General features: G+C 39.1%; 1 protein-coding gene across 1 annotated transcript in view; it reads left to right on the top strand.

Moving 5' to 3' along the window:
* Nucleotides 1–16,000, top strand: part of LOC149845344 (uncharacterized) — a 198,976-nt gene that overhangs the window by 116,781 nt on the left and 66,195 nt on the right. The window contains exons 12-13 of the mRNA XM_089995708.1: nt 8,736–9,057; nt 12,049–12,142. Of these exons, the coding sequence (XP_089851834.1) occupies nt 8,736–9,057; nt 12,049–12,142 (416 nt within the window). The remainder of the gene's footprint in view (nt 1–8,735; nt 9,058–12,048; nt 12,143–16,000) is intronic.

Here is a 16,000-nt window from a genome sequence, read left to right as displayed (position 1 = left end):
AATAAGGTCGTCTGGCATAATGTCGCGAAACTCCTCAACAAGGGGCGTGATGTCCGTGGGAACGGGCAACAACGTACTCATCGATGGCTTAGCCACCAGGGCATAACAATAACCATCCTCCCAACAATGGCTCAAGAAAGACCGGTTTGATAGGCCCGCGAGTTGGGAAACTCGCTCAGGCTTATCCACAGTGAGAAAACCGGTCTCCTTGATAGGGAGAAGGACTATTTTATGACCCTTAAAAATAAAGGAGTACGTGTTCTTACGGCCATCGTGAATGGTCTTGCGATTAAACTGTCAGGGACGTCCCAAAAGAATGTGACACGCACTCATAGGGGCTACATCACACCACACCTCATCGTAGTAATGCTCCCCCATGGAGAACCGAACTAAACACCGCTGGGTGATAGGAACCTCGTTTCCTCTTTTGAACCATGCCATCTTGTATGGTGGGACAATTTCTCCGTTTTCAGGTTCAAGGTGGACACGACACTCTCGGACACCATATTCTCACACGCCTCAGTATCAATTATAACATCACATGCATGCCCCTCACAGTTGCACTGGGTTCTAAAAATGTTCCGCAACCATTTTGCAGGGGTCAACTCTCGGGGTGCGATCAAAACATGACAGATAGACAATAAATTTTCAACGTTGCCGTCAAACTTTACGACTTTCCTCTCGTCATCTCTTTCAACCAACGACTCACCCTCACTCTCACTATCTGACGCTGACTCAACAATACCCTCAATAAATGGGTGTTCTTGCTCACGGTGGGGCAGTTGGACGCGAAATGACCTAACTCCTGACACCTAAAACAACGAATGGTAGACTCACTAGGCTTGGCCTTGGATCTGGTTTGGTACGCGGGTCCGGACTGGTCAGGTTTGCTAGGATCTACTCTAGGGGTGGACTTTGAGTCTTCCTTCCTAGGAGAGCTTGCTCCCTTTGGGAAACTCGACTCGAGTCTACCAGACTGGTCACTATGGGAGGTCCTATATTTTTGCCTCCTTTTCAAATTTTCCTCCACATTCATGGCATAACTGCTTGCCTGATCCAATGACTCGACTGTGACACAACTGAAATCATAAAAAATAGCAGGACAGAGACCAAAAATATACCTCATGACCTGCTGTCTGGCGGTCTCCTCGATCTGCACTTGCAGGGATAGATGATGAAACTCAACAGTGTACTCTACCATAGTACGGGTGCCTTGACGTAGGGTCAGGTACTCCTTGTAGGCTTGCTCAGCGTGGTCTAAGGGCACGAACTTTGACTGCATCAATCTCTGTATCTCCTCCCATGTTTGTATGCGCTCTAGTCCCTGCCGCTCCCTCGACCTCTATAGTTCGACCCACCATGTCTGCGCTAGGCCTCTCAACGGAGTGGATGCTAGAGAGACACGACGATGCTCAGTTACAGTGTGGTAGTCGAAGAAAACCTGTATGGCATAGGCCCAATCGAAGAACTGCTCTGCATCGAATCGTCTTGCAAACTCCAGAAGGTTTAGCTTTATCCCGTAGGTGAAGGGGTGCTCTGGTGCTTTCTGCTGACGAGTTTCCACCATTCCTACAGGATACTCGTTCTAGAAAGCGTCCTCATCCAACACTGCTTTATCACCCTCTTCGCGGTACTGCTCGCCTGGATGCTGGTGTTGACGAACTCCAACGACGTGTGGTCGGCGCTCAGGTCGTGCCTGTCCCTGCTGAATCTGTATGGCGGCTGCTAGACACTGCCCCGGTCTGGCTCGCCCGTGGGTGAGAACCATCTCTGGCCGGCGTTGTGGCACCGATATGACTGGATGTCCTACTAAAGGTGGAAGGGTTGCTCGGGTTATGGGTTCTGGGTTGGTGGGAAATGGATAATGTGGATTCGGGTTATGGGTTGGGTTAGGATAGGGGTAATGTGTTGGGTATGGTACCGGGTTCTGTATCGGGGACGGGTTAACGGATTGAGTCTAGTACAGGTATTGGGTTTGGTTGGTATAATATTGGGATGATTCACCCGATTGGATCTGGATCGGGTCAAGTCCTAAACTATTCGTCGGACCCAGAATGGGGTAGGTGGGATCATGGATCGAGTTGAGGTGTGAGAAGGCCTGGTTTGAACTCGATCCTTGATTCGTAACTAGATGAGTCTGGTTTTGACCCGGCTCAAATTCAAACTGGAGCTCTGTCCGGGTCCGATATGAGTTTAGGTCGGTATTGGTTCTATTTCGGGGCGAATCGCGAACCAAACCCAACTGGGTAGGTCGGGTAGGGGGCTTCGAGACTCGGACCCGCTTTCTGGGACCCAAAGGATGGTCCCCGAGACCCAGGTCGCGGTCTCATTGGCACAAAGTTCGGTCCGGACCCTATCGGGTTCGGACCCATCCACACGGACCCATTACCCCCTGCACGCTGGTGGGCTGCTGCAGAGCCCCCACGTGCAGGCTCGAGAAAGTGGGTCTGATCAGCCCCTGCTCGGGCTGATGTTGCTGTGCCAACAGCCTGACCACAGGCCACACTCGGGCTCGACAGACCGTGCCTGGCCCGCGGACCCGTGATTCCGGTTCGCGGCCGATCCTGCGCATGCAGGCCAGCGTTCGAGGGCCCGTCAGCGACCATTTGGGTCGGCTGAATGATGCCACTAGCTGGATCTGCAGCGACACCCATGACATTGTTCGAAAAAGGTACCAATTGTGAAGAATGGACGCGACCCGCATCCCTGTGCAAGGTCACCTCAATGCCCTCACATTGCGCAACACGTTGAAGGTTTAGTTGGGCTGGATCGATGGATGCGACATTTGTGGGATTGACTGCACCCTCGCCTAACTGGTTCACTTGCATTGTGTGTGCTTCTACTGGCGATTCAAGAACGCCAATCCGCTCCTCGATCCCATCCATGCGTTTCGACATGCCGACTACGTCTTTGCCTACGCGTAACAGATTTTCTTGGATCTTGGTCATCATATCTATCCTTCGCATCATCGGATATTCGTTGCCGGTTTCCTCTCTCTCGTTTCCACTTGTAAGATCGTTTCTCTTGCACTATGCCGTTGACGACGGAGGAAGGCTGGTGCTTTGATACCACTTTGATGCAGCGTGGAGGATTGTGTCACAACGAAGATCACTGGTTGCGAGGCACTTCGGTGTTGAAGAAATGAGAATCACGACTGCTCTAGTCGTGCGATATGATGAGAATACTAATGAAGATCACCGTAGAATGAATGGTGGTTGCTTTATTTTCAATAACAATTCAATCGAACAGTGAAATGAAATAACAAGTAGTATACGAAAACAATAAACAAAGGGCTAAAGAGAGGATGTTGCCGTCTCTCGTCAAAGGAAAACTCAGAATAAAAAAAAATCAATCTTTTCCCCCACGCAACCCTAAAACATTGTATTAATAGGGTGTGACTGGATCTCGATCTCGGGTCGAGTCCTTGGACCCGAGGCAACTCGTCGTTGCTGATGGATTGGGGCGCTGTCAATGTGCGGTGCTGCTTCCAGCCTTTGCTCGCCTTGAGTAAGTGCGCAGGGGCACCACGTCCTTGCATCGGGGCACCTGACTCATGATCAGATCCATTATCTAGGTCCGATCGTCCATCCCATTGGTGCCGAGATCCTTGGACACGCCCGGTTCACTCTGTGCAGACCGGACCCGGTCCTGCTCTGCATCAGATAGTCTTTGAATTCTTTGAACATAAATTCTCTCCCCGAATCAGTGCGAAAAATAAAAATATCATTTTAAAATTTATTTTTAGCCATTTTATGAAATGTTTGAAAGTGTTAAAAGGCCTCAATTTTTTGATTAATGATGTAAATCCAAGTATGCATAGAAAAGTCATAAAGAAATTACATAATATTTATATCCACCTTTTGAAATGACCGGTGCAGGACCCCTAACATCTCATTGTATTAACTCAAGTGGTATAGAAGAAATAAAAGTTCTTTCATGAAATGATAATCTTTTCATTTTGCAAAGGATATAATCTTTACAAGTGAAACTTTCAGAATTACAAACTTTTCCTAAACTTGAAAAATGTTGGATTTTAGACATATGAGGATGGCCAAGCCTTTTGTGCCCTAAATCCAATTCTAGTTACTGAACATTATAATAGAAAGCATTCTTGGGCAATTTCAAAAATCCATATAATAGAGTCCTTCTCTATAGCCTTCGCCAATTAGCTTCCCTGACTGGCCATCTTGTACCCAACAACTATGAGAAGAGAAGAAGATATTTGAGAAACAAATAAAATATTTAGATTTAGTTTAGAAATATATCTAACTTTTGGGATAAAGAATATTTTGGACTTATGAAGTTTTTCAAAATTTTCTATTCCTTTTATTTCACGAGATGTACCATCTGCCTTGAAGACTGTTGACACACTTGAGCTATTTTTAAGACATTCGGATAAGCTATCAATATTTGGGGTCATATAAAAAGAAACACCAGAGTCAAGAAGCCAAAGAAAGTTACAAGGAATGGAGAAGGATGAAACATGTGACAGTCGAGGCTTCAGTTGATGAGGATGCTCCTTTGAGAAGAGGTTGAAGGATCTTCATTAATTAAGCCATATATACTGGTGCATCTTGATCTTTTGATTATGATGCATGCAACTTTCTTTTCTTCTCTTCTTTTTAACTTAGGACATGACAATGGTGGCAAATGACTTTTTTTTGTCAAAATCACCATTTTGTCTTCTAAAGTAGGGCGGCCTATAAGTACACACATAATTTTTCAGTCTAGACACAACTAGAACATAATCATTTTCATGCTTTGGAGTATTTTTTCTAAGTCTATTTTCTTCCATAGTCAGTTCATCTATAGTATCAATGATAGAAGAAACATTTCCACGATGTAAAAGAGCCGATTTGGTTGACTCAAATTTCGGACTTAAACCATTTATAAACTGATAAAAATGTTCCATATCGAGTTGCTTTTGATGAAGCTCGATATCTTCGGAACAATGCCATTTTGGTTCAAGAAGAGCCAATTCTTCCCAAAGTTCGGATAACTCATTGTAGTATTCCCTAATATTTTTGTCTTTTTGAGTCATCGTCCGAACTTTGTCTTGCAAATTGCACACATGTGCAATATCTTTAAGAGAATACATATTTCTAAGGTATTCTCAAGCTTTATCGACATGCTCAAATTTGGCTAGACTAGAGCATTTCTTAATGTCAACCTATGTCACATGGGTGCGGGGGTGCAACACTTTCAAAAAATTTGGGTGCGGGGATGCGGCAAAAAAAAAAAAAATATATATATATATATATATATATATAAAGTCTAAAAGTTTGACATAAATGACCCTGGGTGCGTTGACTGCACCCAGGGTCAGGTTGACAACATCAAGTGCATGTGCGGGTGCGACACCTAGTGGGAGAGTCCCCGTGAGATAGATGTCAACATCATTAATTAGCCATGACATAATTTTTGTGTGCCCCATCCTCCACTCTTTCCATTTTTTCTCATAACTGGCCAAGGCCTTATTCTTCTTTCCATCCGTGAGAGATTCTTCTTTGTCATTTTCAAATTTTGTGAGAACTAGTTTAGGTTCCGAATCAGAACCATTCACTATACCCCACAACCCTTTTCCCCAAATGTAGTGCTTTATGATTGAAGCCCACGTCACATAGTTGGTGTCATTTAATTTCATGGGCATGATGATGATTTTATCATTGTCATCCATCTTTTACAAAGGTAAAAAAAAGAAAAGATAGGTGGGAGAAAAAAAAAAAAGAAAAAGAGATAAGAGAGGAGAACAAACACAATCACAAAATTTCGTAGCCAATCTTCCTCCAAACACTTTCCTTCTTCAAAGAATGACCACTTGAATCATGAACGAGAGGATGAGTCGCCTTTTGCAAAGGAGGCATGGAAAACGAGGTGGAAATTTTCCAAGATCTAAAAATCTTCAAGGCTCTGATACCATGTAAGGAAATGGCGGTCTTCCACAAAAGTATGAAAACTCACAAAGGGTGTCTAGTGGAGACACTAAAGCATAACCCACAAAAAGGGTATACATGGAAGAACGCAAGAAAAATAATAATCTTTTATTTCTCACAAGAAATGCTTGAGAAGCATTGAGTTACAATGGAGGGGATCACCCCTATTTATACAAGAAAATGGGGAGTAGAGCTCTCCTTTAGAGTCGTTGGACCTAGTCCAATGGCTCTAATTATAGCCATTGGACTAGGTCCGACGACTATTAGTCTAGTCAAGTTCTAATTGGAACTTGACTCGATTCTAATTCTAGTTCAAAATGAACTACATAAAAATAAAGAAAGAAAGAAACAAGAAATAAAAAAATATTATATTATTATATTATTATTATATATATTACATTTTACATTTTAACAGGTGTCTCTCACTATGTCATAGTTTTTTAAAAACATTAATATCATCAATAAATTTCTTAACTACATTCTGTTTTAGTTTTCTAGTTTTGCCCCTGGGGGATGTTTTTCTTAGTTTAGTTATTACAATGTGATGGTAGTATCCACTTTCTGTTTCCTTTATGTTGTTTCTTGCTTTCTTTTGCCACTATTGAAGTACACCATGTGGCAAGTCAGCTGACAATGGATACTTTACGTCATAGTTGGCAAACTTGTGACTTGGATTCGGATCGCCTAACCATTAACTTGCGAGTGAGCGGGTTGACTCGGTAACTCGCACGAGTTAGGACTGTTCATTTTCTAGTGTTAAGACCAGAGTTACCGGAAGCGCCTAGGCAAAAGGGGAAGCGCGAAACGTCGCGCTTCCGAAGCATGAGGGGAAGCGTCCCCCTTTTTTGGGAAGCGCGCTTCCCTTTTATGGGAAGCGCGTCCCCCTTTTATGGGAAACGCGCTTCCCATAAATGGGAAGCACGCTTCCCCCACGTTTCCCCCACGCTTCCCCCTCGCTTCCCCATTTTTTTCATTTTTTTCGCTTCCCCCTCGCTTCCGGTTCGCTTCCTAGGTCGCTTCCGGTTCGCTTCCTAGGTCGTTTCCGAGACGGTTCGGAATTTTCTTCTAAGTGGTCCCACGCTTCCCCGCTTCCTAAATTTTTGAAAGTGCCTCGCTTCCCGCTCCCGCTTCCCGTATCGCTTCCCGCTCCCGCTTCCTCGACTGGTAACTCTGGTTAAGACATGAAAAAATTCAAAATTCATATTGTATCATCACTAAATTTAGCACATGACATCAATGACTAAGCTATATAAGTATTCAACTATACATAATTGTTAATATTTATGATTTAAGAACATGATTCTTTATAACAAGTATTCTTTTATGGGCATTATGCACTAAAATCACAAAATGCATGAAAAACACACATAAGAGGCATGTGGATTGGCAGTCCTGAATTGGTGACCCAGTTGGGGTCCTATATGGGTCGACTCGGGCGATTCTCGAGTTGACTCACTGGGTTTGCCAACTATGCTTTACATGCGTGAACCATAGTCACCGATGTGAAAATATTGCAGTAATTTCAGCATTTTAAGGTATGCCGATAATATCAGTAATATATTGTGATATTTTCAAAATTTTGTTAGAATCTATAATATCACAATTTTATCATGATATTTTTGCGATATTTTTTGAGAAATCTTTTTTGATATCTTAATCCTACTTTTCACTTTTTCTTTCTCGAGGGTTTTTATCAAAAGAGTGGTTTTTCTCAGAAAATTCTTGAAGGTTTTAAAAATTGAAAAATATAAATAATAATAAAAAAGAAAATAATAAGTTTTGCATTATTTTTATTGCAAAAGCATAAAGAAACAAATTTTAAAAGGTTTTAAGATATAAAATAAACAAATATGAACCAGTCTTGATAATTGAGAATGTTATCCATAAAGCGATAGAGTTTTTGTTTTCTATACTTTTATCTCATGCTTCATCACCGGTGACATTGAAAACTTGCATCTTATTCTTCCATCAAACATGTTAGCTTTGATTTGAGTAAAATCCCATGTTTTTTTCCCCTTACTAAATGATGAAACGCAATGTTCAGAATACTCCAGAATCTTTACAAGTTATCACACGACACTTCTTGATGAGCATGCAGTGGTGTGGGAATGCAGGAAGTGTGGAGTAAGGGAGGTTTTCTCAGATCTTTATTATTGTGTTGTTAAGATGTTGCTGATCTCAGCATGGTGTGTCAGCATAGAGGGAAAGAGAGTGAAAGAGGAACATAATTTAGTTCGTGTGTATAAGTACAGACACTAATGAAGTGAAAGAACTGCCAACAGGACAGCCAACTCTAGCTTAGATGCCATAGGGTAAAGGGAAACTTAGAAATAGGTGATTCACACCTCTCTATTTGTGAAAAGGAACTAGCCAACCATGTGCACAATAAGATAATGATTTTTTGACACAACAAAGATGTCCCTCTAGAATAGAAGATTAGTGGAAATTATGACAGTATCAAACATAGCCTGAAAAAGATTGAGCATGCAATAAGGAGACCTGATGTTGCTTTACAATTTAGGATTGTTTTGGATAAGGTCTGAAGATTTGTTGGTATGTTTCTCTAGATCATGGATAGTTGGCATGTTGAAGACATCTATAGCTAAACAAACAGCACGCTGTGAACATATTAACAGCCCGCATGTTTATTACTATCTCCGGATGCAGCTTTCTGCTTTCTGCATTGTGTAATTGTTTTGAGCTTTTGAAGTATGTGCTTGTTATCAACAATAAAATGTTGTCATTAAATCTTATGTTATGTGGAAAGTTCTGTTTGTTGCTATTGACATTTTTGTTTTGTAGTAATGGGCTCCATCCAATGGCCTTTATCAAAACTGGATATTTATGGATCCATGAGGGCAGATGGAGAGAGTGTTGGACTAATGAAAAATGAAAATGATACAACAATTGGTGGGCTTGGTGGTGGCTCTGGTGGGTCGATTCTTTTGTTTCTTCAAATGCTTGTGCTTGGGAGCAAGTCATCATTGTCTATCTCTGGTGGAGATGGTGGGCCTCTTGGTGGTGGGGGTGGTGGGGGTGGAAGAATTCATTTTGATTGGTCGAACATAGCCACTGGCGACGAATATGTTCCTCTTGCAATTGTAAATGGCACAATTGACTCAAGGTTAGCCAAGTTTTGTCTCAATCTGCATTTCAAGTGCTATTAAATTAGTGTCCATAATACTTTTTATGCAACCCCTTATTCATCTGTTGAAATGAAGTATTTAAACCTTGTTAAACTGTAATAAATGAGCCATACAATTCTTATTTACAAATCTGATCCAATTCTTCAAGTTATTTAATTCAATGAATATTGTATATGCTATACATTGAGTTTAGATAGCCGACATGTGCCTTAAGATCAAAGAAATTATATCATAATCACCAATATCAGATATACAAAAATGAAAACTGTGATAAAATCGTGATCTATGTTGGAAATTTTGAATTTTGTATTTACTGAGATTTTATGATATTTTCCTTTAAAAAGTAAAAAAGTCAGGAGATTTTCCTCACCAAGAAAATCCCAGTAAAAACACAATCATGCAAAATGTTAACTTGGATCCAATTTCTCAAGTTAAATAATTCAAATGTGTGTCAATTATGCTATCCAATGGGATACTGCTGTCAGCATATCCTAAGGGTGAACTCCAGTACTCCACAGTACTGCGCTCGCTGAAGTTGTCCATAGAGAAAAGGACTTAAGTATCATCACCTCGTCTCCATGTTCACGTGTGTGCTTTTGTGCTATTAATCCACTGTACAGGATTATGCCTATAGTACTATTTTTCATAATGACTGGTAACTTGTCCAAAATAGTCTATGTAGTAGAAAAGCATCCTCATATATATATATATATAGTGATTGATTCCTCCTAATGGTAGGAGTGTGTGGGCAGTCTTAAATTTTCATTTTTTCGGTACTTTTTTCAGAGTCTGATGTTACAGATGTGATCTACATGGTTCGTTTACTAGGAATCGGATTTTGAATCATCTGATTATGACATATAAACATGTTTTTATATGTATTCAAAAATCAATGGTTCAAAATTTTTATAAAATTTAAAGTTCATCAAATTACATTTTTCCATTGAAAAAGCACGATCCAACAGTTGATTCCTATTTTGCTACCAAATGAATTATGCTGAACACATTAGCAAAGATGGCTTGGAACATTGAACATCATACTGTCCACACCTAATGGATGGTTAGGAGGAACCGATTCCTCTCTCTCTCTCTCTCTCTATATATATATATATATATATATATATATGTATATATATATATATATATATATATATATATATATAGAGAGAGAGAGAGAGAGAGAGAGAGAGAGAGAGAGAGAGAGAGTACTGTGAGCTAAGGGGGATTTCTGAGATGTTTTCCCCAAATCTGACTGCGCAGATGCGTTCGGCATGGTCAATTTGCTAGGAAACAACACTTGGATTATGTTTTTTGATAAAAAAATTGAATATTTATGATATTTATAAAAATTTTACACCATCGATTTTCAAACCTTATAAAAACCTACCTGCCCATCGAAATCGAATGATGCAAGAGTTCATTCCTATAAAATCAAACACGTAGAACACATCTTTATGGTAGGATTCGAGAAAATCATGGAAAGGAACCCTTCAAAAGCCCCTTAGGCAGCGGTAGGCACGGATCAGTGTAGGCAGCTACTCTTTACTATATATATATATATATATATATATATATATATATATATATATATATATACAGAGAAAGAGTGGTAGCTGCCTGACCACGTTTGTGCTTGACGTAAATGGACGCATGTTGAGCATCCATCGCACACCCTGTATAAAAAGGACCTTTAGCGGCGCTTTTGAAGCGCCACAAAAGGTCCCAGCAGAATTTTGAGCTTTAGCAGAGCTTCAAAAGCGCCACTAAAGCCCCTTTACACACAGGGCGTGATGCTGAGCGTCCATCGCTCGTGCGTGATGGACGCTCAGCAGAGCACCCTGTGTGTAAAGATGCTTTAGCGGGATTTTAACCTTTAGCGGCGGTCCCTTTTACACAGTGCGTGCTCTGATCGTCCATCACACGATGGACACTCAGTGCACATCCATTTGCGTCAGGCACAAACGTGGTCAGGCAACTACCACTTTCTCTCTCTCTATATATATAAATGATAGGGTTGCTCCGGGAGCACCTATGCCCACATAGAAATCATGCGTGTAGGCTGCATCTTTCCAATCAGATCTCATAGATGTTCTCAACATAGTTTATTTGATAAGAAGCATCCCTTGGATCATGTTTTTTGGATGTAAAAGTATCATTTCTCAAATCATGAAATTCTGGTATATTGTGGGCTGGTTATTTTTGAAGATCTTAAAAGACATACATGCACATCACAATCACATGATCCAATACTTATTTTCTACTAACGTATCGAGATCATATCTTTCATGTTTGACAAATAAAAAAAAACTCAAAATATATGAAAAGTCATTGTTTCAACTAGGTGGGTCTAGGTCTTCCTGGAGCACCCCTATCATTACTAAGATCTATATATATGTGTATATATGGGAAAACATTGACTATCCTCGTGGGTTTCAAGCCCCCTAGCTGCAACTCATAGGGGGTTTTGGCCAAATCTGAGCCCATGAATATATTCAGCATGGTCAAAATAGTAGGAATGTGTAAAAATATGATTTTCTGAGGGTTAAAAATTCCGTACATTGTTGGTCATTGGTTTTTCAACCCCTGGAAAAATCTGAGCTGCACGTTGGAGAAACATGATCTAAGGGTCGCTTTCTACTAAACCAAATGTGTGGATCACTCTAGAGAGTAAGATGTGCAGAAAAGAATTTAAAAAATGAAAAAATTAGAGCTGTGCACTAGGGGTTTTGTAACCCACAAGGGTGGCAACTATGATCATATATATATATATATATATATATATGAAATAGGGTTAATATTTGGTACTATTGAAGGCACGGAACTATCGTGTATTGATCGCCTCCTTTTTGGATTTTATGCCTAGGAATCTCTTGGTAAATTTAGAAGCAACTGATCTTGGTTTGTTCATTTGATAGTAAGATGAAGTTGTAGCTTGTAATTCAGTTACACTTTATGTGGCTTGGTTGTAGAGGTGGCTTTGGGAGTAACGAGGGACTTTCTGGTCAGGATGGAACAATTACCAGCGATAAGTGTCCAAAAGGGCTTTATGGCACATTCTGCAATGTAAGATTATCATTACCTTCATCAAATCCACACCTTATTGTTGGATACAATTGAATGATTTCTTTCAGTGATTTTTACATGCTCTTATTACAAGCTCTTATTACAAATATATTTCTCTTCTACTCGTAATACAACCAAAGTTATGTTGTTAAACACCATCAGTGCCTGTCCCATTTTTTTTCAGGACTCAGGGGCAACTTTGATTACTTGTCCATGTTTTTTTTAAATCATCCAATTTACCTTAAAATATAATGGTTAATCTTTTGTCAATAATTTTATTAATAAAATATTTAATTGTTATTTCTTAACAAAAGTATTGCTAAACTTTCTTGAGACAGCCTCTGTTCACATGCTTTTTATGCATACCTTTCATATGTGATTTTTTAAAATGTTATCAGAGAAGATTAGAATAGGAATTGCATAACAAGCCTAAAAGCATGACATGATGGTTTGAAGTCTGAATATAAGGTTTCACTAAAGCAATGTTAATATGTATCTATTACCACATTTTCGTGAGTGCAGAAAGCAAAACAACCAAGGGAGAAAAGAATGCCTGATGCAGTAGAACAATAGGGTTGGAGCTACTTTGGATCCATGGAGTTAATACATGCCTGATAAACCAGTCTGGATATTGTTTTACAACAATGCACACACGCAGATATATATATATATATATATATATATATATATATATATATATATATATATATATATATATATATATATATATATATATATATATATATATATAGGGAAACTGAAATATGTAAACCAGCAAAATATGTAAACTAGTATGAACCAAGATTTTCATAGGGTTTTTTTGTAAATCAAACCCTGCAGATGCATTCAGCGTGGTCCATTTGCTTGGAATAAACTATTGCATCATCGTAATCGGATCAAGAAATGTGATTTTGTATGCTTGAATATTTACAAAAATTTTGAGCCATTGATTTTCAAGCCTTAAAAGATCCTTCTTATACAGCGTAATCAGGTGATCTAAAGATCTGTTTCTATAAAACCAAGCATCTAGACCACATCCGTACGGTAAAATTTTAGAAAAAAACAAAAAAACATTAAAATCTCGGTGCATACCGGTTTACATATTTCACTTACCCTATATATATATATATATATATATATATATATATATATATAAAGGAATGAAAACCTACCCAATAGAAATTTTTTGTTTTTTTTTTCAAAATTCTGACTGTACATGTGTTCAACATGATTGATTTACTAGAAATTGACACTTGGATCATGAATTTTGGATTAAAAAAATAATATTTGGAGCCTCGAAAAATTATGAATATTGTACGCTGTTGAGTTTTGAAACTTATAAAAACCTATCCATGCATCGGAATCAAATGCTCCAAGAACTGATTCCTATAAAAACAAGCAATTAGATCACATCCGTACAGTCGTAATTTTGAAAAAAAAACACTAAAAATCCAATAAAACATCTGGTGGGTAGGTTTGGCATGTTTTTTAGTGGGTAGGTTTTCATTATATATATATATATATATATATATATATATATATATATATATATATATATATATATATAGGGTTAATTTTTGGTGCTATTGAAGTCATAGAACCATTTATTGCACAATTAGAACCCAAGCACTAGAGAAAAAGAAGAGCACTTAAAAGAGTTAGGGATTCATTAGCTTCAAAAGAATGAGAAGGTACAACATATAGGGGGTCAATACCTTCGCTACACAAGAGGACAACAATAGTTGACTAAAGCCTCTAATGATATGTTACAAAAAGGCCTCTCAATAATAAACATATGTACACAAATACGAGGGTAGCACAAATACATATATTATGACATTCCTTAACACCCCCCTTAAGCTTTTGATGATGAGAACACAATCATTCCAACTTTGAAAAGAAGTGGTTGGAATGCCTTCAAGGGTAAACTCTTGGTGAAACAATTCACTATCTGACTGGCGGTCCCAATGTATGGCAATGAGATAATCCCTTCCAAGTAGGCTCTGCGAGTGAAGGGACAATCTATCTTAATGTGCTTTGATGAAATTCTGGATTTTTAGCTATATGAATAGCACTTTGATTGTCAAAATACAAGGTGGTCGCGCCTTCAACATTAACACCCATATCTCACAATAACCACCTCAACCATGTAAACTCTGTTGTAACTTAGGCCATAACATGATACTGTGCTTTTGCTGGACAGAGTAACTCTCTACTGATTTTTGCTCTTCCACTATATCAAGCAGTTCCACAAAATACTTTCGGCTCTAACATAGAGGAAGCTGGGAAGAAAAGTTCATAGTGCATGATGTTTTTGATGCATCTAATAATTCTCAACACAACTTCCAAGTGAGAAGATTTGGGAGCACTCATGAGCTGACTCAACATGCATCACAAAATACTTTCATCTCTAACAAGGAGGAAGCTGTAAAGAAAAGTGCATAGTGCATGGTGTTTTTGATGCATCTAATAATTCTCGACACAACTGCCAAGTGAGAAGATTTGGGAGCACTCATGAGCTGACTCAACATGCACAAGAAAAGTGATATCCGACCCTGAGATGGTCAAGTAAATCAAACTCCCTACCAATTGCCTATACACTATAGGGTCATTGAGAAGCTCCCTGTCTGAATGTGTTAGCTTGCAGTTGGCTTCCATAGGAGTATCCACATGTTTCGTATCTTTATCTAACCTTGCTTTGCTAATCAAATCAGCTACATACTTGTGTTGAGTTAACAAGTAGCCTCTTTGAGAGTGCAACTTCCAGCCCCAAGAAATACCTTAGCTTGCCTAAGTCTTTCATTTCAAAGTTTTGGCCAACCGAGATTTCACGCTCTAAGTTATAACCTTGTCATTCCCCACAATTATCATATTATCCGCAAAGAAAAAGTATACACTGCCCCTGATTAAAGGATGCAACAAATAGTACAAGATCATGAAAGCTTTGCTTGAAACTCAACCTAATAATTGCAGTACTAAATTTGTCAAACCAAGCTCTTGGAGCTTGCTTCAAAGTTCAAACCATACAAAGCTTTCTTCAACTTTCATACTCTAATTTCTTTATCAATCACTCCTTGAGACAACTTCATGCATACTTTTTATTTAAAATCACCATGTAGAAAGACATTCTTAACATCTAATTGCCACAAGTCCCACCTCCTGACAATTGCCACTCCTAAAAAAGTCCTGATAGTAGTCATATGTTTAACTGGAGTAAAGGTCTTAGCAAAATCTATCACATACTACTGACTATATCCTTTTGCCACAAGTCGAGTCTTGCATCTTTTTATTGAACCATCTACTCTTGTTTTGATTTTATATACCCATTCACATCCGACTACATTTTTTCCATATGGCAAATTGACTAGCTCCTAGGTTTTTTTTCTTTTAATGCCTCCAACTCTTTAGACATAACCTTCTGCCACTCCGACTCTAGCACAACTTCAATATATGATTTTGGTTCATGATAGGACTAAATCAAGACTAGGAAAGCTTGATGTATAACAAAAAAAGATTCATAAGAAACAAAACAAGTAGGAGGAGTAGAAGGACGAGAACTTCTATGCACTTGTGCTTGATCATCAAGATCGGCCTAGAGAACATTGGGACTTGGCTTTGGTTAAGATTCACCTTCCTGATCATGTTGTTCAAGGAAAGACTGAGGTGTACCTAATGGTCTCCTGCTGCAAGTAATCCATTATTCCTCATCTTTCATTGAATCTTCTAGAAAAAGTACTAAGTAGGAAAAGGTAAACTCAAGACTCTCAACTTGCTGAATATGCTTATAATATGGCATATGCTAAAAAAAATCTCATGTCTAGAGCTTCAAACTCTCTTACCCATAGGATCAAATCATTT

Source organism: Nuphar pumila, chromosome 2, assembly GCF_984573655.1.
Source record: "Nuphar pumila chromosome 2, dmNupPumi1.hap1.1, whole genome shotgun sequence".
NCBI classification, from domain to species: Eukaryota; Viridiplantae; Streptophyta; class Magnoliopsida; order Nymphaeales; family Nymphaeaceae; genus Nuphar; species Nuphar pumila.
The sequence above is the reverse complement of the archived record's forward strand: the minus strand, read 5'-3'. Positions and strand labels throughout refer to the sequence as shown.